This window comes from Rousettus aegyptiacus, unplaced genomic scaffold, assembly GCF_014176215.1.
Source record: "Rousettus aegyptiacus isolate mRouAeg1 unplaced genomic scaffold, mRouAeg1.p scaffold_m13_p_8, whole genome shotgun sequence".
NCBI lineage: Eukaryota > Metazoa > Chordata > Mammalia > Chiroptera > Pteropodidae > Rousettus > Rousettus aegyptiacus.
Window position 1 is genome coordinate 3,490,736 of NW_023416311.1, and position 27,247 is coordinate 3,517,982.

General features: G+C 52.5%; 1 protein-coding gene, 1 non-coding gene and 1 pseudogene across 4 annotated transcripts in view; all 3 read right to left on the reverse strand.

The window, feature by feature from the left end:
- Nucleotides 1-27,247, reverse strand: part of VPS35L (VPS35 endosomal protein sorting factor like) — a 95,364-nt gene that overhangs the window by 53,791 nt on the left and 14,326 nt on the right. For 2 of the 3 annotated variants that reach the window (XM_036225458.1, XM_016156903.2), the window contains 8 exons: nt 26,378-26,506; nt 21,718-21,802; nt 16,021-16,080; nt 10,819-10,915; nt 10,114-10,161; nt 8,726-8,819; nt 5,125-5,202; nt 4,493-4,615 (listed from right to left, as the gene is read on the reverse strand). In XM_036225458.1, the coding sequence (XP_036081351.1) occupies nt 4,493-4,615; nt 5,125-5,202; nt 8,726-8,819; nt 10,114-10,161; nt 10,819-10,915; nt 16,021-16,080; nt 21,718-21,802; nt 26,378-26,506 (714 nt within the window). The remainder of the gene's footprint in view (nt 1-4,492; nt 4,616-5,124; nt 5,203-8,725; nt 8,820-10,113; nt 10,162-10,818; nt 10,916-16,020; nt 16,081-21,717; nt 21,803-26,377; nt 26,507-27,247) is intronic. The other variant, XM_016156904.2, reaches the window with a different exon arrangement.
- LOC118607530 lies at nt 26,643-26,761 on the reverse strand (annotated as a pseudogene).
- On the reverse strand, nt 26,771-26,843 carry TRNAA-CGC. The gene has a single exon. It is a non-coding gene; the product is annotated as a tRNA-Ala (tRNA).

The following is a 27,247-nucleotide window of genomic DNA, read 5'->3' on the forward strand; positions in this document are numbered from 1 at the left end:
TAGCCAAGATACAGAAGCAACCTAGATGTCCACTGATAGATGAATGGATATAGAAGATGTGATATATAGACACATATCTAAAATGGAATATTATACAGCAATCAAAAAGAATGAAATCTTGCCATTTGCAACAACATGGATGGACCTAGAGGGTATTACACTAAGTGAAGTAAGTCAGAGAAAGACAGATACTGTATAGTTTCGCTTACATGAAAAATCTAAAAAAGCAACACAAATGAACAAACAACAGACTCATAGAAAGAGACCAAAGGAATGGTTGCCAGAGGAGACGGAGGTGGGGGATGGGTGAAAGGTGAAGGGGATGACAGTCAATAATACTGTGGTAGGTTTTCAGGGTGACAGGGGATTACTAGAATTAGTGGGGTGATCACATTATAAGGTATAAAAATGTCCATTCGCTATACAGTACACCTGAAACTAATATAACTAATATTGTTATATTGATAACAATAGCTTTGTAGTATAGTTTGACATCAGGTAGAGTGATATCTCCAACTTTATGATTCTTTCTCAATATTGCTAAACTTAAATAAAGCAAAGAAAAGTTCTATACCCCAGGCATTAAAAGGAGAAATTTTAATTTGCCATATTATTTCTCTTTCACTGGGAATGAGTTCCTAATTCAAAAGAATGAAGATAACACACTTGTGTGCTTAAGAGGGATTTATCAATGGCCAAGGCTAGTCTTAGATTTGCATTATTAGCTTAAATCGTCTTTTTGAATGTTTATTAGAGTGCAGTTTACAGTATGACCATTGGATAACAGTCCCAAGAGCCAACCTGCCAGGGTCTTTAGGTCTCACCTCAAGTACAGCAGTTAACAGGAGTGATTTGGGGAAAAAAGCGTTTAGGGGCTGAGAAAACAGAATGCTGGTTTCAGAGTTACTGCCAAAAAGTCTACACTGCGTTGACACTTTCTAGTTGTGTGACCTTGGCAAGTTTGTAAGCCCTGGGGGCCTCATCTGTAAAATGCGGATGATGTCACCTCGCCTAGGGAGGCTGTGTGTGATGGATGACAGCCCAAGGTGGCATAGAGTGACCTTGGAAAACAGGTAGCTGTGTCAATGGCTCAAAAACTCAGCGACATCTTTGACTCATCTCCATCCTTCATTCTCCACATCCAACAAACTCTGCTTTCTAAACGCCTCCTGAAATCACTGGGGGTCATGGAACTTTCTTAACAATAATAGGTTTTGTTATGATGTTGAGTGAGGGAAAAGCACCATAAAATTATACAGGAAATGTACCAAATATTAGGGATGGCAGGATATTAGGTGGCTGTTTTTCTCCTTTTAACCTTTCTATGTTTTCAAAATTATTTCCAATAAATACGTACTTTATCAATAAATGTTTTGATTATGAAATTTCCTATTTTCACTCTGTCCTGTTTCTTTTCTTTTTCCATGGCTACCAACCGGTTCTCTCTCTACTCCACCTCGTATGCTTCCGCCAGCTCGATCTTTAAGAGCCACTTTTTCTGGATCATTTCCCTCATCAAGAATCTTCAAGAGCTGCCTGACCTCCGCTACGTTATGTGGGACAAGCTCGTGGGCTGGCCCGCCCCCGCCGGCCTAACTTCCCACTCTTCCCCCACGACACTAGTCTCATTATGCCCCTCAATGGACTGTTTGTTCAGGTCCCTGTCCTTGGCCCTTCCTTTACTGTCCCCCTGCTTGCTCCTAACCTTCAGGTCGGCTCAGGCCTCCACCCCCTTCAGTGAGCCTCGTCAAGGCCAAGCACAAAGACAGTAGCCGGTCCCACCTGCCTGGTGCCCACCACGCCTGGCCCTTGCCCATACCCTGAGGGCATTATCATGGTCACTTCCTAACAGCCCTTCAAGGAAGGTTCTATTATGGGCCCCATTTTACAGCTGGCAAAACCAAGGCACAGAGAGGCTGAGGCGCCCAAGGCAACACAGCCAGGGTCCCCCCCCCAGGTCTGCCCGACGCCTGACCTGCCCGAGCCTCTGCCAAGTGCCTCTTCCTCCCTGCAGCATCTACGACCTGCCTCTCACAGCTCAGCACATCGCATGGGACTCCATGCCAGACAAGGCTCGCCCCTGATGGCGGGGATCAGGTCTCTGTACCTCCCACGCCACCCCGACGGCAGAGAGCTGCCGAAAACGATGAGACGCTCATCCAGGGGTGTAGGGGCCAGAAATCCCTCTTTTACTTCTTATAATTTGAATTGCATAAGAGAGGAAAAACCTGTATTCAAACAACAAAAAAGCCTTTTTGAATAATCACTCCGATTTTTTTTGGAGGGGGGGTGAGGGGTTGGGGTCTTGCATTTCAATTTTGATTTAAATGTTGTATGTCAGATATTCATAGTTGAAGGCATTTCTCCCTCCTCTCATCTAGAAGGTTCTTTCCCCTTGCCTGTCCTGTAAATGACCAACTGCTACAGCCAAACCTGACACTCCCGTGTTGGAGGAGTGGCCTCTTAAAGCCAGCCACGGCTCTAACGGCCCAGCTGACACACTCCGGACGCTGTCCTAGGGCTTCGGGGCATCACACTGCCACACGCATTTTCAACATCACCCTCCTCACTGACATCGATTCTGCATTTTGAAATGATTAATTTTTTTTTTTACAAGACACTGCACGTTCCTTATTTAAGTGCCCTAAGAATAGAGTTTATTATTATTCAGGTGACCTAATTTTTATAATCACTTCTTCTAGTGCAATAATGATTTCCTCGAGTTTTGCTCCGCGGGAAAGCTCTATCCCCCGCCTCTGCCATCCTCTGAGATTTCTGGTGCTTAAAATAAAAGGAAGAACGCTTATGCCATGTACTTTGTTTTTAATCTGATTTTGCCTTTCATTAAAATAAGGGAGGGTAAAAAAAAATAAGTGTGCTCATTTTCAGACACATCGGTCCTGCTCAGCTGGAAGGCAGCGCGCCCTGTCCACAGTCAAGTTCATGGTACCTCCCCCCAGGGGCCCTTGCCAGGGCGTGGGTGCTGGGATGGGCCATGCAGAAGGCCAGCAAATGTCAAACAATCTTCCACTTACACCAGCTTGACTGGAAATCAATCGACTTAATCATAAAAAATTCACCTGACATACAACACGTCCCTATTTTCTCCTCATACTGTAGAATTTGGAAAAGGTAAAAATGCGAGGGATGTATTACACTTGCTGAAAAGTTAGAAAACAGAGGCCAAGAAAAATAAGTTAAGAGGATCCGGAGTCTCGCCCTCCAGCGATATGGTCCTATGCCCCCCGCCCCCCACCCCCCCAGTTCTCTTACGCGGGTGTAAAAATCAACTGCGTTTGTGACCTTGACGATGCCACCAACATTCGCGCGCCGTGCGTGGGGAGCTCCCCGGAGCGCTGTAAGTGGGTCACCCTGCTTGATCACGCAGTGGACTAGAAAACAAAGCACTGCGCCCACGTTACGGATGACGAGAAAACGCTCAGAGTGGCAGTGAGGGACGGGTGGCTTGACCTCTGCTTCGTCCCAACGGCTGTAAGCAACGGAGCCGGACTCGGACCCGGGCCCGCACTGACCCCTGGGCCGCCTCACTGCTGGGGACACGTACGACAGTGCGTGTGGCCTTCTTTTTGCGCTCGGCACTACCCTGCAAACAGCCTCACGTCACCACACACAGACCAGCGCGGGTCGCCATCCTTTTAAACGGCCCGTAACATTCCGCTGAAGACACGCACCGTCACTTAACCGGCCCCTGTGGGGCTGTCCACATCTGTGCTGGCATGGCAGAACCTACACAGACGGATGCACGCGCGTGTGTGTGTGCGCTTGTCCAATTACCTCCATGCGATATTCTTATACATGAGATTGCTTAGTCAAAGCCATGTCCTTTTACATTTTTGTTTTTTCTTAAGGGCTGTCAACACATTTGCAGCTTCTGGGAAAAGGCAGGTGTATCTGAATTTTGCACTGAGCATCCTTATTTTATAGCCCTTTTCCTCGTCCCTACAGAATAAATTCTCAACCGTCACCGAGGAGACCAGGGAGCTTCGTCGTGCACAGTTATAACGACAATCTGACCGGTGTGCTACTGACATCGCTTCTCGGTCTTGGGGAAGAAAAAGCTGTACCTGCTATGATTCTGGTTTCACTTTAATTCCTGACGATGCTTCGATTAGGCCAAAAAGAAAATCTTATAAAAGCGATTGCATGTCTGAGCTTCACTTTCCTTCTGCAAAACGAGGCTACCACTGCCTGCTCCGGCGACGCTGTGTGTGAAGGTCAGGAAAGAGGCAAGGAAGCCTGCTGGCCCTGGAGTCGGAGGCCACGGGTTTGTGCTCAGTCACACCGCAAGCCCGCTGTGCGACTTCGCAGCGGTACCCGGCCCCTCCCAGCTTCCACGCCCCCTTCCCAGCGTTGTCAAACAAGACCATCGGGGAAAGTGCTGAGCACGGGCCAGCGCAGCGGCGAGCACTGGGCCGCCGTGGCTGCCGTGGAGGCCCCAGCATCTCCTCCTCCGCGGCCCCCCGGACGTTACCTCGGGGGCGTGGTAGGAGACGCACTGGAAGATCCAGTCCATGGCGGGCGAGTACAGGGGCAGGTAGGACGGAAGCTCCACTCCCTGGACCACCAGCTGGTTCTGGACTGTATCCCCGTGGATCTACAGGAGACCAAATAAACACTCAGCCAAGGAGGGAAGGTCACATAACAAAGAGCGTGCAACGAACTCACAGACTGTGCGTACTGGTAAGCATTTGGATGGCCCCGAGAGAAACAGCCTCGTTTCTCAGGTTTTTTTTTGTTTTTGTTTTTGTTTTTTTTAAACTAGTAAAAAAACGCACCAAGTTTCCCATGTCGCCAAGCTGAGCTGTTTTGGGAATGTGCGCTGTGCAAAGAAGTAAGCCGATAAAAACAGAGCCGGCAGATGCTCAGAAGAAAAGCTGATCGACTAGAGACGCTTCCTGTTAACACATGCACATTAATTCTCTCTGCTTGTTCACTACAATCAACACATTTTAATTGTTTCTAACAGATGCTAGTGTAATTTTCTAGGGTTTACACATTTAGAGAGCTTTAAGGCAATCTCGACTGGGAAAAGCAACTGGGTTTTGTGAATCTGATCACGTACCTTATGTCGATTAGCTGTTCTGACAGCGTTCTGTTTCTTACCTGTTTAAATGTAAGAAGGAAGTCAAAAAAGTTCTTATTCAGGCTTTCCTTGAGATGCGGAGCCACTTCCATTCCCACCTGCAGCCAAAAAAAAAAAAATCCAAATTACCTCGATGATAAAAAAAAAGAGTTGCAAATAATATTTACAATGTGATGCCATTTTTGTAAATTAAAAATATACAGAGAGAGAGAGGCATAGAGAAAAGTCCAGAAAGTTAATTTTTACTTTTTGCTTATCTATTTTCTTATTCAAGAAGCACATGTTGTTGTTTTTAAGAAAAACCACAGGAACTATTTTTAACAAGAAAAAGAGTACATTTTCAGTAATCATCTTTGCAATTTCCCAAAGGTAATGAATGTATTTCTGAACGGATGACCACGAGAACAAATCAATACAGCACTAAGCAGGAACGTTCCCTCGAGACTGTGTATACGACTTTTTCTTCCTCTCCAAAAAACGATAAACACACATGTGGCTGTACTTATTAAATGAAGCGAAAGAGTTTGGTATGTAAGAGTCAGCTGGGACCTCACTGTTGCATTGTTAAGATATACGAATTCGCTCTTCGCAGGCTGGGCGGTCACGGAAGCAGACATAAATTTCAACATGTTTTAAGCAGTTTTATGTAAGACGAGCATGAAGTATAACGATGCTGTATAATCCATTGGCTTCCGCTTTCGCTGTTTAAAAAAAAAAAAAAAAAAAAGACAAACATTTCCAGCTGAAAAAAAATGTGCTGATCAGGAGGGAAGGTGGCCAGAGGCCTGGGGTTGGGTGGAAAAGGGAAGTTTTGAGCTGTGGAGGGGGAGCACACGTGTTTAAAACGAGACGAAGGGCCATCCTGTCCCTTAAACAGAGCCCCTCGGACACTCGGGTCCACCTCGATCCCAAATTATTGGCTTCGGCACTAAAACAACTTTGTAAGGGAAGCTGCTTTTCTGGGATCTGGTTTTTTCCAATGGGGACAGATTTCTGCCTCTTGCCTCCTTACTACCCAGAGGTCATAAAGATGAACAATCATGGTGTTTTTTTTAGACAGCTAGTGATGAATTCCTCGGAGGAAAATTATGCAAGACCCACTGGGGCGTTCAAGTCCAAGGGCAGCTCCACGGCTGTTGGGAGATTTTCCAAGGACGAGTAGTAGATTTAAAAAAAAAAAAAAAAAAAAATGCTAACAACAAATGTCAGATCCAGTTCTACTGTCTTTCCTTCCACTTAATCACATCGTAGAAAAGGCGATAATTATCTGTTAGGCGACAGTAAAGAGAGGCCCAGCGGACAGGCGGTGGAGATGAGCGGAGGGGCTGCGACTCTGAAGGAGTTAATCACACTTTCCGTTAATAAACAGCGCCGAGCGCCCCCCACGCCCTGCCCACTCGCTGCTTCTGTGCTTTGTTTCCCGTTTCCCATCAAGCCAGATGAGCGGCTTGGAAATCTGCTCTGGCCTTGAAGGTTTCCGCCCAGAGAAGCCAGGGTGGCTGCTCACGGCTCCCCTCCGCCGCTCCTGCCCGCCCGGCCCCCGTCCTCGCGGTGTCTGTCGTGGGCCGTGGCAGGGAGGACGCGGCCCACCCTGACTTCCTGGGTTGGGCACGGGACCCGAGCCGGGTCAGCGAGCATACCCCACGGCCACGGGACTGGTCTAGGCATGGACACGCGGCCCGAGGCCGATCACTGAGACTCGGGCATGAGACCCGGACTGGCACGGCTGGGAAGAGGCGCGCGCTCCACTGTGGCTCCCGATGGGCGGCGGGAAGCCGGGCGCCGCTGGGGGCCACCACGGGAAAGAGCGAGCCACGGGGCGAAGCCGGCCCACGGGGGGTCAGCGGGTGCCACGGGAGAAGACAGATCTTGACAACGCTCTAGGCCGTGGGTCGAGCCCTGCCTGCTCAACCCCGAGACTCCTCAAAGCCCACAAATCACTCTTTCTGCTTCGAGTAGCATAAATTGGGTTTCCGCCCCTTGCAAACCAAAATAATTCTGACTAATGCACAGACTGCCTTATTCTTTTTACGTCCGAGATTTCTGGTAACTATCCAATCAGGGGACCTGATGTTACCGCCTGGATCGACGGACAGGATTTCGACAGGTACAGTGTACTTCATCACTAGTCTTCCTGGGATGGGTCTGCGATCTCTCCTCACCATCGCTGAGTTTTAAAGTTTCATCTGCCATGCGAAGGCACTTCATACGCAACGAACGTCCCCTCCCTAACTCATGCCCCCCACTTCAAACTTTAAACCTGAACAGGATGGTGAGGAATGAGTATTACTCTCTTTTTCCTGAGAGAAGCATCTTCGTAAGGCACAAAATATTCCTAAATATTTATTACTCTGTTATTCAACTGATGTCAAGGTGAGTGTCCAAAGCATTTGCTATGCTCTATAGGGAAAAGGCAGTAGCTCGCAAACATGCAAAAAGCCACAACCCGGCATCTCCCCAACAGGACCCAGCCGAGTTTTGTGTAGCTGACCTTCAGCCAACGCTGCCTCAGAAAACGTACTCGAGCGTCAATATATTCCAAAGCTGAAACTCGAGGAAACCTACCTGATACTCCAAGTTTCAAGCAGATGGCAAGGCATACACACTTTGGCCTCTGTTAAAGGGGATTGGGGGTGGGGGGAAGCACCCTGGAATGATGGCTTTTTCTTTCATTCACAGGATCAAGCAGCAGACCTATGAAAGTGTCCTTCATAAGGGTGTCTGCCACTCACTCTGGGGGCGATCACTGATTTCCTCGTGACAGTCAAGACTACAGAGCATCTGTCACATGCTGGATATCACATAAAAGCGGTTGATCAAAAGCTACTAGTTCTCACCTGATTTCAAAAGATGAGTAATCTCTAGCGGGGGATGGAGGAGTCTATGCAGGTTTGTCCTCAAGGAAGCTGGTTCACCGGGACCCCATGAAATAGGGGCGACTGCCCACCCGAAAGGTGCTAATGGGACAGGATGGGCAAGGACTCCCCCCACTGAAAGCTGACGGAGGCGAAGCCCCCATTAGGAGTTGTAAACTCTCTGCAGCTTGCATTTTTCATAAATGGAAAAAAAAAAAAAAGTTTTAGGTGGAAGCTTCCTGGTGCATTAAAGGAGAAAAAGGCTAAGTGAGGTGCTAGCAGACCACGTCGCCCCCCAGAGCAGCTGGGGCAAGGGGCCTGCACCCTCCCATCACTGCGGGAAGCACCTGTCCCCACTGGCCGGCCCTCCCCACCTCCACTCTGCGCCAACTCGAACACCAGGACAAAAAACTAATAAAAAGATCAAATTCTAGACAAAGGGAAAGCACTTTTCAAGTCAATGAAAAGCAACCCATCAGCTGAAAGGCCTTGGGGGCCTTCTTCCCAGCAAGAAGAAACAAATTAATTCTGAAAGCCGGTTCGTTTGTAGGAAGATGACCTTACGTGTCCTCTAATTAGAAGTGGTTCTACTTTAAAATTAATTTTAGGAGAAAATCCTACAGCTCTGCGGAAGAGCCGAGTTCTAAAATTGGCAGCCAACACAGGCCTGCCTTTGGTGACTCATGAGGTGGCGGAGAAGCCTGCTGCACACCAAAGGAGGCAGGACCCTGCCACGCTCGCGAGCAGGGGGCGCGCCGCGTCCTACCCGGCACAGGTAGGCCCTGGCATACACGGCCACCAGCGGGTCTCCGATCCCTCGGACCATGCAGGTCAGGCGGGGCAGACACTCGGAAATCCCCCTGCGGGAGACAAGAGAGGGCGGCGTTACTCGCATGAGGGCACCTTGTGCTTGTTTTTAAAATGAAGGCGAAGCCGAGCTTCCTAAGTTCAGAGGCGGGAAAGCACCGAGGTCGAAGTTGGGGCGTTTTCTGGCGCCACGTAACAGCGTTTCTCTCGTTCACTGAGTGGTTTCTTTCATCTGGACCAAAATTTGTGCGATGGCGGAATCTAACCTTCACCTTTTTCCTGCTTCAGGTCACATCTCTTTGACTGATGTAGCCGCTTCCGTCCCGTATTTCCTTTCCATGTACAGGTCACCACTTGACCCTCCCAGGATCCTCGCTTTATCTATAGTCCTCTGGCACTGACTCACTGTCCTCGCCCTGCGCCTGCCCAGCTCCCGACACCTCCACCTGGGGCTGGCACCCGCAGCCCCCCTCCACGTGAAAGGTGCCGTACTGGCTTCTCCAGGACGTGGGACTCCCCCCGCCCCAGGCGGTATCCTCCCCCACTGCGAGGCAAAAATACACTGTCCTCAGCACCAACGTTATCGCGAGGACCCGAAGCATCCCTAGATTCTGCTCAAACGCAGCTGGTGCGCTAGATTCTAAACCCAAACTAGTCCTCTAGGGGCACCCTGAGGGGGCCGTGGCCACAGGGAGCTCGTGCTCTGGACGCTGGTCCCCCACCCTCAAAGCAACGACCGCAGTGACCTGGAGCAGCCTGGCGCTCAGGAGCAAAGGCTCTCGCATCCGATACATCACCATCGCCGTCCTGACCGGCAGCGACACACTGAGTGCAGGCCGACTGCGGGCCAGGAGCTGCTCTCGGCGCAGTGTGGGTGGCTCAAGGGACCCTCACAGGCCTCTTCCTAGGGCCTCGTTCGCAGAGCAGAGAACGGGGGGTCAGGGACGCCGAATAACTTGCTCAAGACATCATGGCTGATAATGGCAGAGCCAGGATGCAAACACCTGAGCTGGTCTCCCATGAGCCGCTCCACCAACCTCTCTCAGCCTGAGCTTTCTCCTCAGTAAAATGAGCATTAAAATGGTATCTCTGCTTCGTTAAGTTTTCGTTTGGATTAAACAAGAAAATGCACGAAAGGTGCTTAGTACACACTAAGTACTCAAAGAATGACAGCTACTGTCTCATTGTCATTGGGGTGTGTGTGTGTGCGTGTGTGCGCGCGCGCGCACGTGTGTGTGTGTGTGTGTGTGTGTGTGTGTGTGTCGGTCGGAGGGGTGAGGGGAGGAGAGCGAGGAAGACTGACTTTTTGGCAATGCTATGGTTCCAGACGTTTAATAAGAGCCTTACGTTTTGGAGAGGAACTTGTTACACTTCAGGATGGACGCTTCCACGTAACTGCAAAAACATTCCGTTAAGAAAGACATTTTCCAGACGGCCGGTTCCCCGGGGAGAGACTGAACTATTCTTGAACAGAACCGGGAGGCGGGGGCCACGCTGGCTCTCAACAACCCAGAGAGTGAGCGAGCGAGTGGCTTGTGGCTTCTATATTTGGCTTTCAAGGTTTTATACTTATTTAAAATAAAACCTGGAAACTGCTACGTGCCGACTCAGGGTTGCACGCTGGAATGTACACGGTTTGGAGCATAGCTGATCAAAGACTTGGTGGGGAACAGATGAACTTCGGGGCACGAAGCTTCGGTTTGCGTGGAAGTCGGCTTCCCTGTTCCTCACCAACATCATCTGTGCAGAGTGGCTCGGCCCCGCTCTGGTCCCTGGACCACAGACGACACACACGGATGGAGCTCTCACACGGAGAGGACAAGCTCCTCGAGGAAGCGAAAGCCTGGTCCATGGCCCAGCATTCTAAGTGACAAACCAGGAGTCCACGGCCTTTTCTACAGCGCCACTGTGTTCTCAGGCTAGCGACCGAGACGGGACCAAAGTTTCAACAGGAATTTCAGGGCATCATGTGGCTTCTATTAACACCGTGACTCTTTTCACCTCTTTAAAGTCATCAGACATGAAAAAAAAAAAAAAAAAAAGAAAGGATACAATCTTGGAATGAGTTCCCTGATGGAAGCAATCTTGAAAAACCAATTTAAGCACGTTTCTTTGGCTGTGTCATTTACATTCTCTGGAGAGAAGTGATCTGGAATACAAAAATAATACCCATCAGCCCTCCTGAGTGTCAGGATCTGTCACAGCTGTGAGCCCGGGGACGGGAACACGCCGGCGAGGCAGAAGGGGCGGGTCCCCGACCTTCTCCGCCTTTCCTTCCAGAAATCGTTATTAGGAAAAGCCTGGTGACAACGACAGCGCGCGCTCGCTCGCTCGCTCTCTCTCTCTCTCTCTCTCTCTCTCTCTCTCTCTCTCTCTCACACACACACACACACGCACGCGGTGGCTTTCTAAGCACCGGGCGATTCGGAGTGCATTAGAGACGTCGGCTCACTTGATGCCCGCACAAGCCCTCCGAGGGATGTACTTCATCATCATTTTGCAGATGTGAGGGGCACAGAGGAGTTTAGCCTCCTGCCCAGAGTCCACAGCACGCAAGCCGAGAGCTGGAATTTGAGAGCTGGCATTCCGCCCGGGCGCTCCGCACGCGCTGTTCTAACATGATCCACAGGTTCTCGGTGGACCGGCCGGTAACCATGGCGATGCTGTTGCGCGCCTGTGACTGGAACATGAAACGTGATGGAAGCTTGTGCTCTGAACAGCACGTGGGCCAGACCTGGAGGGAGGGCGAGGAAGGCCCCATGGTGACAGGGCAGCCAGCTCCGTACTGGCTCCGAGACTTAGGCCGCCTTGGGGCAAAACTGCCCCTTTCTCTCATTATCATCCTATTTAATAACAGATCTCTCACTTCTCTGCTGGGCAAACGCCACCCCAAGGCGTGGCCACGCTCTGGTCCCAGGACATGAAGGGAAGTGCGGACTCCTGGGAAAAAAGCTTTAAAAGAAGGGGCTTGACCTCTGCAGCTCCTCCTTCCCCTGGGGGCTGGAACGTGGCACGAAGGCCGGGACCTCCAGGACCATCTGCCCCGGAGCAACGAGAGAGCTGTCAGGGTCCCCGGCACCTCCGCCCCGCTGCCGCGCCAGCCCGACCTGCGTTCCCGCTGTTTTGAGCTTGCAGGCACCGTCGCCCAAGCCTCAGCTTGACATACATCTTAATAAGGAATGGAAGGGAGAACAGAAAAAAAAAAAAAAATGGGGGGAAAAAACCAAACTCATCAACACCAAGCAGGCCACGGCTGAACCCTCCACGGAAATGGCCTTCGGAAGGACAGGGAAGCCCGCACGGGTCGGGGGCTGCTCTCGCCACTGCAGGTGCTTTCTGCGTTCGGGATTCAACCAAGAGGGGAGGGGCTGAGGGCTGCAGAGCCCGGCGAGGGGACGTGGCCTCCCGGCTCCCGCCACGCGCAGCGAGGCAGTTTTCGCCCCTGGTTCTGCTTCCTACTTCTTGGTGGCACGCGAATAAGGGGATCAAAATTCCTACAGAATCAGCAAAAAGATCAACCTCAGCTACTTCGCGAGCAGAGAACGGTCAGTCACTAGTCTCAACTGCAAACAATTGGGGAGTTGTTATCTCAAGTATTTATCTATTTTTGGATGTTCTGGCATGCTTCATTCATTCCCAAATGATTCACTAGCCATTTTCGAAGGGAAGAGTAATTACCATTTTTCCCTTTCCTGAACCTGGGCACTTAATCTTTTTTCAAACTCCAAGAGATCCAGACGAGAAAAGATAAAGGTTATTCTGAAGTTCATTTGTCAGTCTTGCCATGTGGAAAATGGAGAGGCAGGGTCAACGTCTCAACACGTGACAATCACGTGACTTGAAATCCCAAAGCCAAAGTAAGCCTATGAGGTCATCTAAACAAACCCTTCGCTTTCCAGCTGAGGGAACCAGGGTTCGGCCAAGGGCACGTGTACCAACTGCAAGCTACACACTGGCCTGCGTGTTCCGATAGAGGCTTTAGGCTTCCCTTCCAACTCAAGAGATAACTTAGGAAAAGTTTTATTCTACGCAGGACTTCAAGATCTTACAGCAAAATGATATGTAACATTCCTTTATTTACTCAATGCGAATGCTTTGAGAACCAACCAAAGTTAGTGCTCTAGGCTCTGGAGAGATGTTGACGGTATATAAGACAGACCCCTGCCCTCACGAAGCTTACATTTCAGTGGGGGAAGAAACAATGAACAGGAAAAATGAGCAAGCAAACACGTAACATCCAACAGTAGTCATCACAATGCAAGACATGAAACTAGGTACTGGAATACACAGCGACTTGAGTTGGGGGATGTCATTAGACGGAGGTGGCATTTGAGCTGGGCCCTGAATGGCAACAAGGAGCCAGCCACGCTCGGATGTGGAGGAACTGTATGTCCAGGAAGAGGTTGTAACGGCAAGTGCAAAGGCCCTGGGGTAGCTGTGACCTCCGGCATGGACCGAGAGCGAGCAGGCCAGCCGCGGCAGGCGAGCGGGGAGAAGCAGGCGTCACGAGCCAAGTCACAGAAGGCTGCGGCCTGGCTGAGGAGTCAGAGCGTCTCTAACAGCTACGGAAACCCCTGAAGACTCCTGAGCACAGAAATGACAGGACGTGACTTACGCTTCGTATCTGCACTGCTACGTGGAGAACGGACTCGCAATTTAGAATGTAATTCAGAAGAGACTTCGATGGAACACACAGCAGAGTTTCCGTCCTTCGAGTTCCTACTTATTTTTCTTACAGCGCTGCTTCCCCCAACCCTGACCTTCTCTGGCTATTTCAGGAGGAGGGAGGAGACCGGCGGGTCTCGTTCTCTGTCACCTGCCAAGTCTCTGCGGCAGCAGTGAGAAGCCTCTAAGCCACAGCGCTTACAGGAACACAATGGCATCTTAGCCTGAAAGGCCAGGGCGGCTGGGGACGTGCTTAGCCAGATGGGACCCTTGTCAGCCATGGATTAAAACTGAAGACAGGACTGCCCACGGTTGACGAGGACAAGAAAATAAACCCAAATTATTTTTCCCAAAATGCAAACAAAATTTTATCACAGAGTAGATGGTCTCGTCACATATATGCTGGATTGAGATGCTTAAAAATGATTACAGCTAGTAGCACAGCCTGTCCATGAACCTGAAGGAGGCTGGTGTCTTTCTAAACTCACAAGAGCTATGCCTTAGTTCAAGCTCCTGGGTAAAGGCTCAGAAATTAAACTGAGCAATCGGGACCTGATGCGAACGGAAGGAATGAGGGCACGGACCACCCGATTCTGTCTACGCTTAATCTCTTCAGGCAGAATTCTGCACAGCGGTGGTGAAAGCTCTCTTCATCATCATGAAGAGTCATCCCCGAGATCACTGATGGTTTTGAGAAAGGTGTACCCTTTTTCCTTTCCGGTTCTTGGAACCAGAAAATACACGCAAATGAAGATTTTAACTGAAAGGGGGGAAAAATGAAGTCATTTTTAATAAAATGAAAGCCTGATCCGCACTGCTCAAGGTAAAAAAATAGATATTTCGGGAAGGGAGATTTCAATGACAAAAGTACTAATTAAAGACTGCAAGTGAAGACGAAAATCGCCTTTTATCTTGCACTTTTATAGTTCACATAAGGGAGTAAGTTATTGGTAACGTTTCCCTTACTTGGCTCTAAAATGCTGTTTGTACAGTTAATAAAAACTGGGAGAAAGAAAATTACAGTAGACGCAAACGCGAATGCCTCTGGGGGCCAGGCGGGTAATATGAACGTTTTTAAACGGTTAGATACGCAACCATAGGAAACAACAGAACCTGTATCCGAAAGCATTTTTGAAAATACTGCTGTAGCCGAGGAAAACACCGATTTGCGTTTACTTCGCTGCTGCAGGTAGAGCCCATGGAGGACAGGTTGGCAAGTGAAAATAAATGCGCCTGGATTTCTCAAATCTTTGAGCGGACGGAGAAGGCCTTTCGAGTCAGCCAGGGCCCCGTGTGCCTTCCGGGGCTCACTGCCCGCCCCCTCCCCCCCCATCTCGCGACACTCAGAACGTGGGAGGAGCTGTTAAAGCATCACAGGCGTGAGGTGGTGTGGGGGAGGTGCTGTCCAACAGGAACACCGTGCGGGCCGCGTCCAGAAAGGCCAAGGACACGGGCGAAACTTTACTACGTGCTTCTCGTTGACCCGATTCATCTGAACTATCATTGCGACACATAATCGGTATCTTAAAAAATCATCGGGGAGATACTTTATGGTCTTTTGTTGGTGTTAAGTCTCTGAAATCCACTGTACTTTTTTAATACTCACAGCACGTCTCAGTTTGGACCGGCTGCTGTGACCGACAGTTCAGGGCCAGCGCTAAGGGCGAGGCTCTCGCGAGCGGGCAGCGAGGCCACGGGCAAGTCCCAGGCCACTTCGCACTGGGTTTCCTGTCTGCGATGAGACCAGATGGCTCCTTCTAGCCCTAAGGGTCTGTAGGATTCTGCCTCTTTCTAATAAGTATATCACAAAGTTCTTAACATACAGGTACGTAGATAAACGGATGGACAGAAGGAAGGAAAGAGAAAGGGGAGGAAGGAAGGTCAAATTATGGGTTATCGTTGTCAATGCCATCGTCCGGTCACGAGCGGGAGGCGGCAAAGTGAAGGGGTGCAAACCCCGCTGTTCTACGTTTACGCGGAACAGCACTAGGACCCAGGGGTGGTGGGGGGGGGGAGGAGGAAGCTGCTGTTGCGAGTTCCAGGTTGCCAGACTCATTATCACCATTTATATGACAAAAGAAATTCATGATCTACTACCACTTTGACCTCCTGGGAATTCAAAATTGATTGGCAATAAATTTAACGCAAACATCACTTGGGCAAAGACTGGAGAGTCAAAGCATCTGTTATCGATTTGCTTGACGGTCTCCTTTTACATATAAAGCTGGTTTTTAAAAGCCATTTGCTTCTCGGGAGAGAGATTATAACGTCAAGCAGCAGAGGGATTTAAGCTGGTGTGAAAGTAACTGTAACATAATACCTTTCATTCTGGCACATTCAGATTATTGCCCGAATTCCTAGCCGGGCTATGTGAAAACCTTCTAATGTTTTCAGAAGACCGAGATGGTCAGAGAGCTGTAAAGGTGTTCCTTTTATGTTTAACACACCAAAAATTAAACACACACACATACACGCATGCACGCACGCACGCACACACACGCACACTGCACGGGGTCTCAGTGAACGCGGGCTCGGCATGCAGCTCGCCCTGACTGGGGCAGGACGAAACCCCGGGGACCGTGACGTTACCCGGCAACGCGCTGCGGTGATCCACACACATGGAGAAGATGCGCTCGTACACCAGCTTCCCTGAGGAGAAAACGGCAGGTGCGTTAGTGTCACACTCGCGGGGGCACACGCGGAACGAGGGCGGCGGCGCCCACCGAACCTCGAACCTCGGAGCGCAGAGACCTGCTGCCACCTGGTGGGCCGGGCTGGGAGCCACGCGTCTTTGTTTCTGTTTTTAATGAAGGGAGGGACTTCTGCTTTCCGAGAGAGGCAGGTGAGTGATCACTCTCCCCTTCAAGTTGTAAGTGACCCTCGGGGTCAGAGGAGTCACAGGCACCCCCATTCGCTCCACGGAGAACGGCTCACGTCCCATTCCAGACAGGAGGCCGCAAACGGGTGGCCCGTGGGCTGAATCCAGCTGTGATCCATTCTGTCTGGTTCGCCACATGGCAGCCCACAAAGCGTTTTAACATTTTTTGACTTAGCTGCCGACACGTAATAATTGGGAGGATTCACGTGAAAACCCAGATTTCTTGCTGCTTCCTATGTGATGTTCCCAAAATGCACCCCTATCCCTCCAGGGATGGGCAGCTGCCCGGAACGGCATACGGACTGCCCGGTTTGCCACGGCCTCCCGCGTCTCACGCATCCAGGGCCCAGCAGCAGGAAGGCGAGTTGTGCAAGGGCACAGGCTCGGGGCTGTTTTGCACACTGACGTCTCCCCAGTGCCTGGACCGCGGGCACACCGTGGATGCTCACTGCTGGTCAGATGCCTAGATGGACAAATGTTAGGTTGGGTGGGTCACAGGTCACTGCTGCCACTACTCAAGTCTGCAGCTGCAGCTCAAAAGCAGCCGTAGGCAGTATGCAAACAAGGGGCTGTGCCTGTGTTTCAATAAAACTTTATTTACAATAACAAATGGGCAGTCTGCACTTGGTCTATAGCCAACCCCTAGCCTAGCACAAGAAACTTCATTTATTCTGTGCATGCTTTCTAGACAATGCCATCACATTCCGGGGATAAACATTACAGTCCTATTCATTTTCTGGACCCTCCCGAATCACCTTTAATGTCAAAAGTACCTCCCGGGGTTCACGAGTCCGTTCCCCCTACCCACCTCTGGTAACTCCTCCATCCAGGGCAATAGAGAACCACACACCTTGTCCATACACAGACAAAGAGACAGGAAAGTTGTAAGGACCATTTCTGATCAAAGAACATGAGATCGAATGACACCACCAAGAAATGACACGATGCTGGGATTACGGGCAAGAAGCCACCAAGCTGCCTCTCCCGGTGGGTGTGGCCTTACACCATCCTTACCTGCGTTCGCTGAAAATGCACATCCTGGGCCCACCTCGGAGCACGCGAAGAAGAGTGGTTTGGAGGGCAAGGACTAGGACTGCGAATGCTGAGTAACCTCGCTAGGACATTTTCATACACTCGAGTGCGAGACCCACTGGCCCCAGGGGCCTCGGAGCTGAAGCCTGCCTCGGAGATGGGGATCTCTACAGACTGTGGCCGGCCTTCCTCCTCCCAGCGGTTTGGGACACTCGGAGCACCTGGGGGCACTTGAAAATATGCTGCTCCCTGCGTCCGTCCTCAGAAGTGCTGACGTAACAATTGGGGGTGCAGCCTGACCCCTGGGAGTGTCTTTAAGGCTCCTGGGCGTGCAGGCGAGGAAGGGAACCACTGCTCCCAACCACCGCTTGAGTCCGAAGCTCGCGGGAAGCCTCGGAGAACACACCCCGTTCTCAAAGCCACCGGCCTCTGTCCTCCTGGCAGGGAGTGTCTGGTTCCCTGCGGCCATGGGCTCCCCGTGGCAGGCACACCTGGTGCAATGAGGGGCCACCTCTGTGATGGCCACAGAACCCGGCACCGGAAGTCACACGGCGAGCCACGCCGGGCGGCTTGCCAAACCTGTCACGTCCAGGGCGCACAGACCGGCCTCCAGAGCACAGAACAACACCTCTACCTCCTCCACCAACGGCTTGCCACTCCTCCAAAACCACGGACAATTGTTATATTTCACTCCCGTATTCTAAGGGGCCTTTAACTACAAACTCGCTTTGGGGCAAACGAATTTGGTGAATGTTTTTTTCCCCCTTTGTTAGGTCAGCAGACAACTGCTTTGAGATTTCCTCATTTAATTTGCTTTCTTATAAATCCACGACGCTAAAATAGGTAAATAGCGACAGGGGTGACAGCAAACGTTTCCCGAGCACCCACTTTGTACCGGGTCCCGTTCGAAGCCGTTTACACCGATCCTGGAAGTTCTCAGAAGAGAAAAAACACGACTGCTTCTACACTGTGTCTCGTCTAGTTCTCTCCAGAGCCCCAGAGGCAAGGTCTGCTAGTCCCGTTTCACGGATGGAGAAACCAAGACTCAAGTTCACACGGGGGACCCGGCGAGGGACACGGGCAGGGACCCCGGAGCCGAGCTGAGCTCAGGGCCGCCAGGGAAATCCCGGTGACAGCCTCCGCACACCGCACACCTGCCCGAGCTCCCAGCACCCCCGAGGTGGACCCGGCGCCCCGACGCCCCACCCAAGCAAGGCGGAGTCCACTCCTCTTTGAAAGGCAGAAACCGCTCACTAGCCCCGAAGCGCAGCAGTCTCCCTGAGCACCTAAAGGCACCGGCCACCCCACCGCCCTCGGAAAGGTCATTCGCAACAGTCCAGACGCAGGAGCCGCTGGGACCGCGGGAGGCGGAGGGCGAGGGGCCCGGTGCCGAAGGCGGGCGCGTGGCTGCCGGTTCCGCGTCGGACGGGAAAACATCCCGGGGGCAGCCCGAGGTGTCGGAGTCTCTCCCCCAGCCCGACCCCTGCCCCTCGCTGCGCCCCCCGCCCTCCGAGGGCACCCACTTTTATTCGTTTCTTGGGTGTCCTTCTGCCGCGTCCTTAAGCAAGCCCGAGTGGTGTGAACGGCATTCTAACCCCCCGCCCCACGCTGACCGGGCGTGCGCCACAGCCGTCCGTCCCGCGCCTTCGCTGCCTCTGCAGGCGACGTGCCCAGGAGGTGCTCCCCGTAGGCGCACGGCGCGGCCACCACAGAGGCTCCCGGCTCTCCCAGCACGGACGCCCCTCCCGAAGGCCACCCGGGCTGCCCCCACCTGCTGCCGCCACAGTCCGGATGAATTCCCAGACTTCCCGGACGTTGCCGGGGCGAAGGTGTACACATCCGGCCACCTCTGGGAAGAACGTGACTTCCCACGAGCCGAGTCCGAGCGAAATAAAACAGGTGCCCCGACGGCCGAGAGAACTCACCGCCCTCGGGGCCTTGGACAAGCCAGGGAACGTGTGTGCCTCGGCCTCCTCGCCTGAGAAACAGGGGTAAGGGCAGGCCCGGCCTCGCAGGGCTGCTCCGGACACCGCGTGACTTAACACTACTAAAGTGCCCAGGACGGCCAGGCCCGAGGCCGTTCTCCGCTGCGGGCAGCTCCCAGCCCGGCCAACTCTGGGGGACAGCGGCATGTGCATGGCACCCGGCCTGGTGAGCTCGGGGACAGGGGGCCGCCAGCACGGGCTGGCAGGGGGGCGGCCCCACGGTCTCGCGAGGGCAATGTCTGGATGTGGCCTGCTTGCGGGGTACAGACTGCATCTCGCCGCGTCCCTGAGCTGGTCCGGCGCAGGGCGCTGACTCACGCAGACGGAAGCTGCAGGAGGCTGGCGGTCGTTCGCCGTGAGAAGCGGAGCCGTCAGGAGCACTGGACGGCCACGGCCCATGCCCCCGGCCGACGCGCTCGCCCCGAGGACAGGCTGTTACGCGCGGTGGCACGGCCTGGCCTGGCGTCTGCTCTGGAGCCTAATGCGCCACCACTCCGGGTCGCTTCCCGCCATCTCTGCCCGCCCCGCCCCACTGTCCCTCAACACAGCAGCCGGAGGAGCCCCCCGGACTCGAATCTGACCGCGCCCTTTCCTTCTAGACACCCCCTTGGCTCCTCACGTCCTCAAGGTCACAGCCCAAGTCCTTCCCATGGCCGACCGGGAACTCTGGCCACGGCGGCTCCTGCCCCGCCCCCCACTCACCCCACGCCAGCCACCCCAGCCTCTCAGCTCTCCACATCTGCCGGCCGCAGCCCCGCCCCAGGCCTCTGCACCCACTGCTCCTCGGGCGGCCTGGCCCTGCGCGCCCACCCCCGCGGAGCGTGCCCCGCGCTCCCCGACTCAAGCGCCTGCCCACGTAGTGACTTCTCGGTGGGGCCTCCTCCATCGCCTTATTCGAGAACGCGGGCTCCCCACCCGTCCGCGCTCCGAGTCCCCTCAGCCTCTCCCGCGACTCCACAGCACTGTCGCCTGACATCCAACCAGATTTACTTACGTGCTCTGTAAACCCCCTCTTACTGGCACAGGAGCCCACAAAGGCAGACGTTTCTGTCTTACTTGCTGACGCATCCTCAACGCCCAGCAGTGCCTGATGCCACCTCTCCGGGCCATCGGAACCCGAGAGATGCCATCTGCTAGCTGGGTCCTCGCTTCTTACAGCCCGGTTAACGTCCATTCCCCTCCTTCTGGCGACAGACCCACCCAGATCTGGATAACTGGCCTTTTCAGTCCCCGGATACCCCAAATGGCTCAGGGACCGATGTGTGATCCAAGCCAGGCCAATGAGACTGAATTCCGGGACTCTGAGGAAATGCTTAGAAAAAAAGTTCTTTCCTGGAACAGTGAACAGAAGCTGAGGATATCTTGTAGGGTTTGAGAATGACGCCAACCCAAGTGGAGGTACTTTAAAAAAAGCCCAGGCCCCTCCTGGAGACGTTGTTTGAGTTCCCGAATCCGGCTGTGTCTGAGACCACCCCTGGACTTTTCCACAGCAGCCGAAAATTACCCGCTTTCTCCAAAACTCGTATGAGTCAGGTTTTCTGCCACTGGTTCTAGCTAATTCGCTCAGGTCCCTGGTCTCTCTGACGGGCATTTGTTTTCTGACACGTCGAATCTTCTGACAGTTACAGACAAGACCTGCGGGCTGGGAGCCACCGGCCCTTCCTTGCTAAGACAGGGAATGTCTCTGCTCTGCTCTGTGTGTCCAGCTCCTAGAGGCGACTCTGCCCATTCTTGTGGGGCTCCTGCCACACTGCTCAACATCACAGACAGCCCAGAGGGAGGCATGGCTCGCCACCAAGCTGCCCAGAGGCCACCTGTCTCTCCAGTCATTCTCTTCAGTCCAGACCGCTCTGCCCGAGGGGTGGCCCGCGGGACAAAGAGCAGCCTCGATGATGCGGGAAGATCTCGCGAGAGCTACATCTGTCAGCCAAGCAGGAGAGGGCCGTGGCCTGCACTGAGGTTTCAGCGGTGGAGGCTGAGAAAAGTGGACAAATGGCCAAGAGAGTGCACCTGGTGACGGAGCCTGGTGACGGAGCCTGGAGACGGACTGGGCTGGGCCCAGCAGAGACGCCGCTCAGACATCCAGCTCGGCAACAGGGACCTGGTGCTGCCGTCCCCAGGGAGAGCCGCCAGGCAGCGGAAGCGCTGGACAGAGGCCCAGCTGCATTCGCTCGCACATCACTTACGATTCTCTCAAAAACAGCATCCCTTCAATGAACGGGGCAGGGAGGTGGCTTGGCCTGCCTCACTATTTACCTAATGACTTAAACCGAAACAGAACCTAATTTAAAGCAACTCTGCCCCCCGCCACAGTGCCTGGATCTAAACAAACAAACAAACAAACAAACAAACACGTTTCCTGGATCTAAGACGAATACAACTAGTACTTACCGAACGTATCGAGTATGTCGGTGATGAGGACGAATTTGCTTGGGTAGAACTGAATAACGCTCGTGTCCGAAAGAAGCTTTGAACACTAGGAAAAGGAAAGAGAGTTCTCTGTCAGCTTCCGCTTGGCTGGAACGCTCCGGGCCTAGAAAATTCACGACTTGCAAAGAGGTGCGGTGTCGACTGTGCGTCGGGACCCCCGCTGGACACGGGACATACGATGATAAACAAAACCCCCTGCTTCTGACAAAGAGAGCGGACTCTGCTCACGACAGTCTCTTAAGGAAAGGCTGGTATGAGCAGCTTCCCGCAGGTAAGCTACAGGGCTCAGGGACCACACCCAGAAGGGTCTCAGCTCACACGCTGGACCGGGGTCCACACTCAAGGTCACCCGGGGGAGTCAAAGACGCCGCTCCCCCCGGTGCCCTTGCAGACGACTCCTCAGCACGGCCACCTCTGGTTTATTTCAGGATGGTCTCGATGCTTAAGCATTCTTTCCTATGAAATGACCCCGTAAGAAGTCTCCAAGGTTTCTTGAGGGGGCCATCGACACGTCCACGACTCAACAAAAGACTGGAGCCACACAACTCGGGCTTACAACACCCCAGATTAAGTTATCGTTTATAAACAGAAACAAAAACCTCATTTCTACTCTGAAGAACTAAATGTAACACCCTGAAGTCTTTATAAATTCAAAGGTCAGCAGAAGGAACTAAACCACCCTGGTAGCATTTTATCACTCTGATGGCTGACCCTCAGACAGCAAATGTCACTTAGAAACTATGTGGACGCTGAGAAAGGGGCCTTTAAGACGCACTTTCCTGACGTCTGGGAACGGTTCTAACATTCATCCTATCTGGAGGTGGGTCAACGTCTGGTTTCCGCTTGTTACCCGATACCTAAACCGCTCGGTTCTCCGAGTTTCTGCTTAGTGTTACGTGCCTAGAAGTAACCGTGTCTCATTTGCGAACGTCCTCTGACAGCTCACGAGGGGAGGGGGGGAAGGTGAGCCGTCAGAACGGCGGCGGGGACGCCGAACGCGGCGTTTGCGCACACGCACGACTCCGTTTCGGGCTCCGTGACGCCCGGTGTGAGCGCTGCGACCTAAACGACGACCCCGCGCGATGCCAGGGCCTGGGGAAGGGAGACGGCGCTGAACCGTAGAGGCCGCGGACAGTCCACGGCCCGCTGGCGAGGCGCGGGAGAGAAAACCCGGACGGGCTCAACGCGCCTGGGCCGTCCCAACGCCTGTGTCCCGACCCCGCCCCGGCCGCTGTCACAGACCGCGTGTGTCACAGACCGCGTGTGTCACGGAGGATGACAGGAAGCGGAGTTTTTTGTTTCGTTTTGTTTTTTAATCCGAAGTTCAAGGTGTAACAGTGTTATGAATTGAGATTACCTTTTCAATCACAATTCTGAAGATTCCCCAGGTTTTCAAAGCTTTGGTACGGTTTCCTAAATCAGGCGCCCAGGGTGTGAGTGTTAAAAGTGCAGATTCTCTGCCCCACACCACACCGGTGGGCTGGGCAAGTCCTCCAGCCGGGGCTCCAGGTGGCCTTCACTGGAGGGGCGGGGGGCGCACCGGGTTTGGGACATCCACAATTAGCAGCAGACTCTGAACGGCCTATGCCCTCAACAAACCAGTGTTCCCAGCTTTGGGGCCACCTGGGGGGCTTTTAAAAATAATGGAGCTGGGCCCCGCCCCCAAAGACCCGGAGGATGCCGGTCTGGGTGCAGCTGGGACATGGGACTTCACGCAACCCCAACATGCAGCCGGGGCTGGGACCCACCATAATAAACGTTTCCTGGACGCCTGACAAATTACTCTGCCTGAAATACTCGCTATCGAACTTATTAACACGGCAGGAAAAATACTAACGGGCTGTTTTCCATTTGTTTCCGATTAGCAATATTCTAGAAAAACGCTAGCAATTTCTAATTAAGTTAGGATTTTTTTTTTCAAATTGAACAACCAAAGCAAATGGATAAAAGAAAACCTACGGCTGAATACTAAGAAAGGATGAACGGACAGATGGATGGAAAGAAAGATGCAGACTAGGTAATCAGAAGACAATGACTACCCAGAATATATAAAAGAGATCCTAAAAATCAGTAAGAAAAATATAAACGACAATGAAAAAAATGAGCAAAGGGAGTTGACATGAAGCATTTTACAGAAAAAAAAAAACCAACGTCCAATAAACAAGTGAAAAGATGCTTAATCCTATTATAATTGAGGAATTGCAAATTAAAGCCATGATAAAGTAGGATGTCATCACTTCCTAAATGGGGAAAAACGGAGAGGAAGTCTGCTCACACCGAACACTGGGAGGCATCGCAATGGCTCATCCCCCTCTGCTGCCGCCAGCGAGTCAGCCGGCACGGCCACTGTGGACAACGAGCACCGTCCGGTAGAGCTGGACAGCCACATGCCCTTCGCCAGGCCCCCCTACTCCTAGGGTAGGGGCCTTGGTCCAGAGAAAGGCCGGCAGATGCGCCCAGGGGTGGTCGCAGCAATGTCGTTTGTAATGATGGAAGAAGAAAAGGAACCAGGTGTTCGTCAACAGAGCGAAGGACCCGCAATTTATGCATCAGTAGACTCACTACTGTTAGGACGACAAATCCCTCTAACTGACCAATGGGGTCAACACAAGTCCTATCAAAGGCCCAAAAGATTTGTTTGTGTTTTTTTGAGGGGTTGAGGGTGAGAAATTGACACACGGAGCCTAAAAATCACATGGAAATGCGAACGACCCAAAACTGCCAAAACGATTTTGAAAAAGAAGAACAAAGTTAAAAGACTTAGGCTAACCAGAAAGCTACAATGGCCAAGACAGTGTGGCGCTGGCATAAGGCAAGATGACAGACCCGTGGGCTAAACCCGAGTCTGGAAATAATCTCTGGTCAGCTGACTTTGACAGCAGCGCCAAAATCATTCCCTAGGGAAAAGACAGTCTTTCCAACAAACGCTGGGACGACCGAATAGCCACATGCAAAAAATAAACAAACAAAAATCCTTAGACCTTATACATCTTACACAAAAATTAATTCAAAACGGACCACAGACCCAGATGTGAGAGCTCAAACTACAAAACTTCAAGAAAAAAACACGGGAAAAGATTCTCACGATCCTAGGTTAGGCAGAGCTCTTAGACACAACTCCAAAAGCATGAGGCAAAAAAAGAGACAATATATAAATTGGATTCCATTAAATTTAAAACTTCTAAACTTCCAAGGCACCATTATGAAAAGGAAAAAAGCCACAGACTAGAAAAAAATACCAGTAGATCATATATTTGGTAAAAAACTTGTATTAAGGATAAAGAATTGTTACGACTAAATGAGAAGTTGACCTGATTTTTGAAATAGGCAAGTCTAGACTCGAAGATAGAAAAATGGCCATGAGCACACAAAAAGCTGCTCAACATCATTAGTCAGTAGGGAAATGCAAATTAAGACCACACGCCCTTCGAAACCCCTTGGGATGATCAGACAGACTACAGCGCCCGTGGGAACAGGTGTTGACCTCTGTGCATGGCTGGCGGAGAGGCAAACAGGGCGGCCACTCTGGGAAGCAGGTCAGCCAGTTCTCAAAAAGCTAACCGTACACTGGCCACACGACCTAGCAACTCCGCACCTAGGAACAGACCTGGGAAATGAAAACATGTCCACGCTGCTGAGTGTGAACATGACTCGTGGCAGCCGGAGTGGCCACGGCCTGCATGTCCCTTACCTCACTTTTAATGGATAAGTAAAACATGGCTCCTCTGCAGGTGTGTTTACTCTGTAAACTAACACCCGGGACCGAAGGGTGCGGGGTGGCCTTGCTCATGAGACGCCAAAAAAAAAAAAAACATCGCACCCACCACACCAAGTGTCACCGTGAAAGACTTCGAGTGCCTGGCACAAAGTCTCCCAAACTCTCCGGGCAGCAGGTGAGCAAACAAGTGTCACGTTGCCATAACACCGGGAAAGAACAGAATCTGTCCTTTTGAACTATAACAGCTGTTTGAAAACGCCTTCTTGACTCTGCTCTGAAAATCAGAACGTGGCCGCTGTTCTTCCTACAGAACATGTTTTGCCAAGACGAGACAGTCCCTGGGGGTCGAGAAACAGAACGAGGCGTCTTCCTTCCACAGCTTGCCCCTGCGATCCAAGAACTGTCACAGACCAACAAAGGGATTCAACAAAAGCACCTCCCCCAACACCGTAAACATGGGGGGGGGTTCTGGTCACGTGATTATGCAGAACATGATCTGAAATGCACGTAACGGGGACACACGACCGTTAGCTCCGAAGAGACGGGGGAAATCTGGTGGAGCAAACCCAAAGGCGGGCAGGCGGGCGGGCAGGCGGTCCTGGGCCTGCGCCGCCCCGAACGTGCCGGGGAGGAGGCACAGCGTGACGCGGGGGGACACCGCCGATCCCGGCGTCTCGGGGGCGTCCCCGGGAACCGTGCGACTGCACGCGGTGGCCTCGGGACTAGCCCTGTCGTGAAAACGCAGCCCCACAGGCCCGGCCCTCACAGGAAGTGCGTGAGGATGGATGGGACAGACAAAGCAGCGGGCGAGCGCCCGGGGCCGGGCCTCTCAGAACCGCGACCGGCCGCGGAGGCGTCTACGGGACATTCTGAAGGGGGAAAAAGAAAGTCACGAGGCCTGACCTGGATGACGATTTTCAGAGCCTTCACTTTCTGGTCCGAGGCCCAGGCGTCCTTCAGCGACTGGTTGAGCTCCTCGATGCGGTTCACGTAGTCCTGCTGAGTCAGGTTCAGCAGCTCCTTCTGGGAGCCCTGCGGGCGGAGGGGACAAGGTGGCAGCTGGAGGGAAACTGTCCGACCCCGGGCGGTGGCTGAGCTCCGCTCTCTAAGGTTTCCTGATTTCCTGATTTCCCCACCAGGACTGACAGTTTTTTATTTTTATTTTTTACACCTACAGCACCTGGTCTTGCCAGGTGGTCTCCCATCCAAGTACTAACCAGGCCCGACCCTGATTAGCTTCCGAGATCAGACGGGATCGGTCTTGTTGAGTGTGGCCTGGCCGCAGACCATGGGCCGTGGCTCCACTGGGGCGCAAACCCAGGACCTTCTGCGTGCGAAGCAGACATGCTAACCGCTGCACTATGGAGCCACGTCCAGGACTGATAGTTTTGTCTTGTGATCAAAGAGATTCCTCGAGCTTTCTGCAAAGACCGGCAGAGCCCAGTGACGTGGAGACGGCCGGAAGTCTGGCTCCCAGCCCGGGCGCTCCCGCGGGATTCTGGGCGAGCTGCTTTGCTCCCAGAGCCTCGCATGTGAACAGGGACCAAGAGTGATCGGGGCCCACCACGCGCCGGGCATGGTACACCAGACGCAGATACGACGGCGAGCAAACAGACGTTACTTCTGCACTAACGGAGTTTAAGGCACAGAGAACGAGATGGATGCGAATACAAATACGAATTGCTCGGGAGCACACGACAGACGGGTCCCTGGACCGGAGGCGCCCACGGTGAAAAGCACGACTGTTTCGTGGACCACGGAGGAAAAAAAATG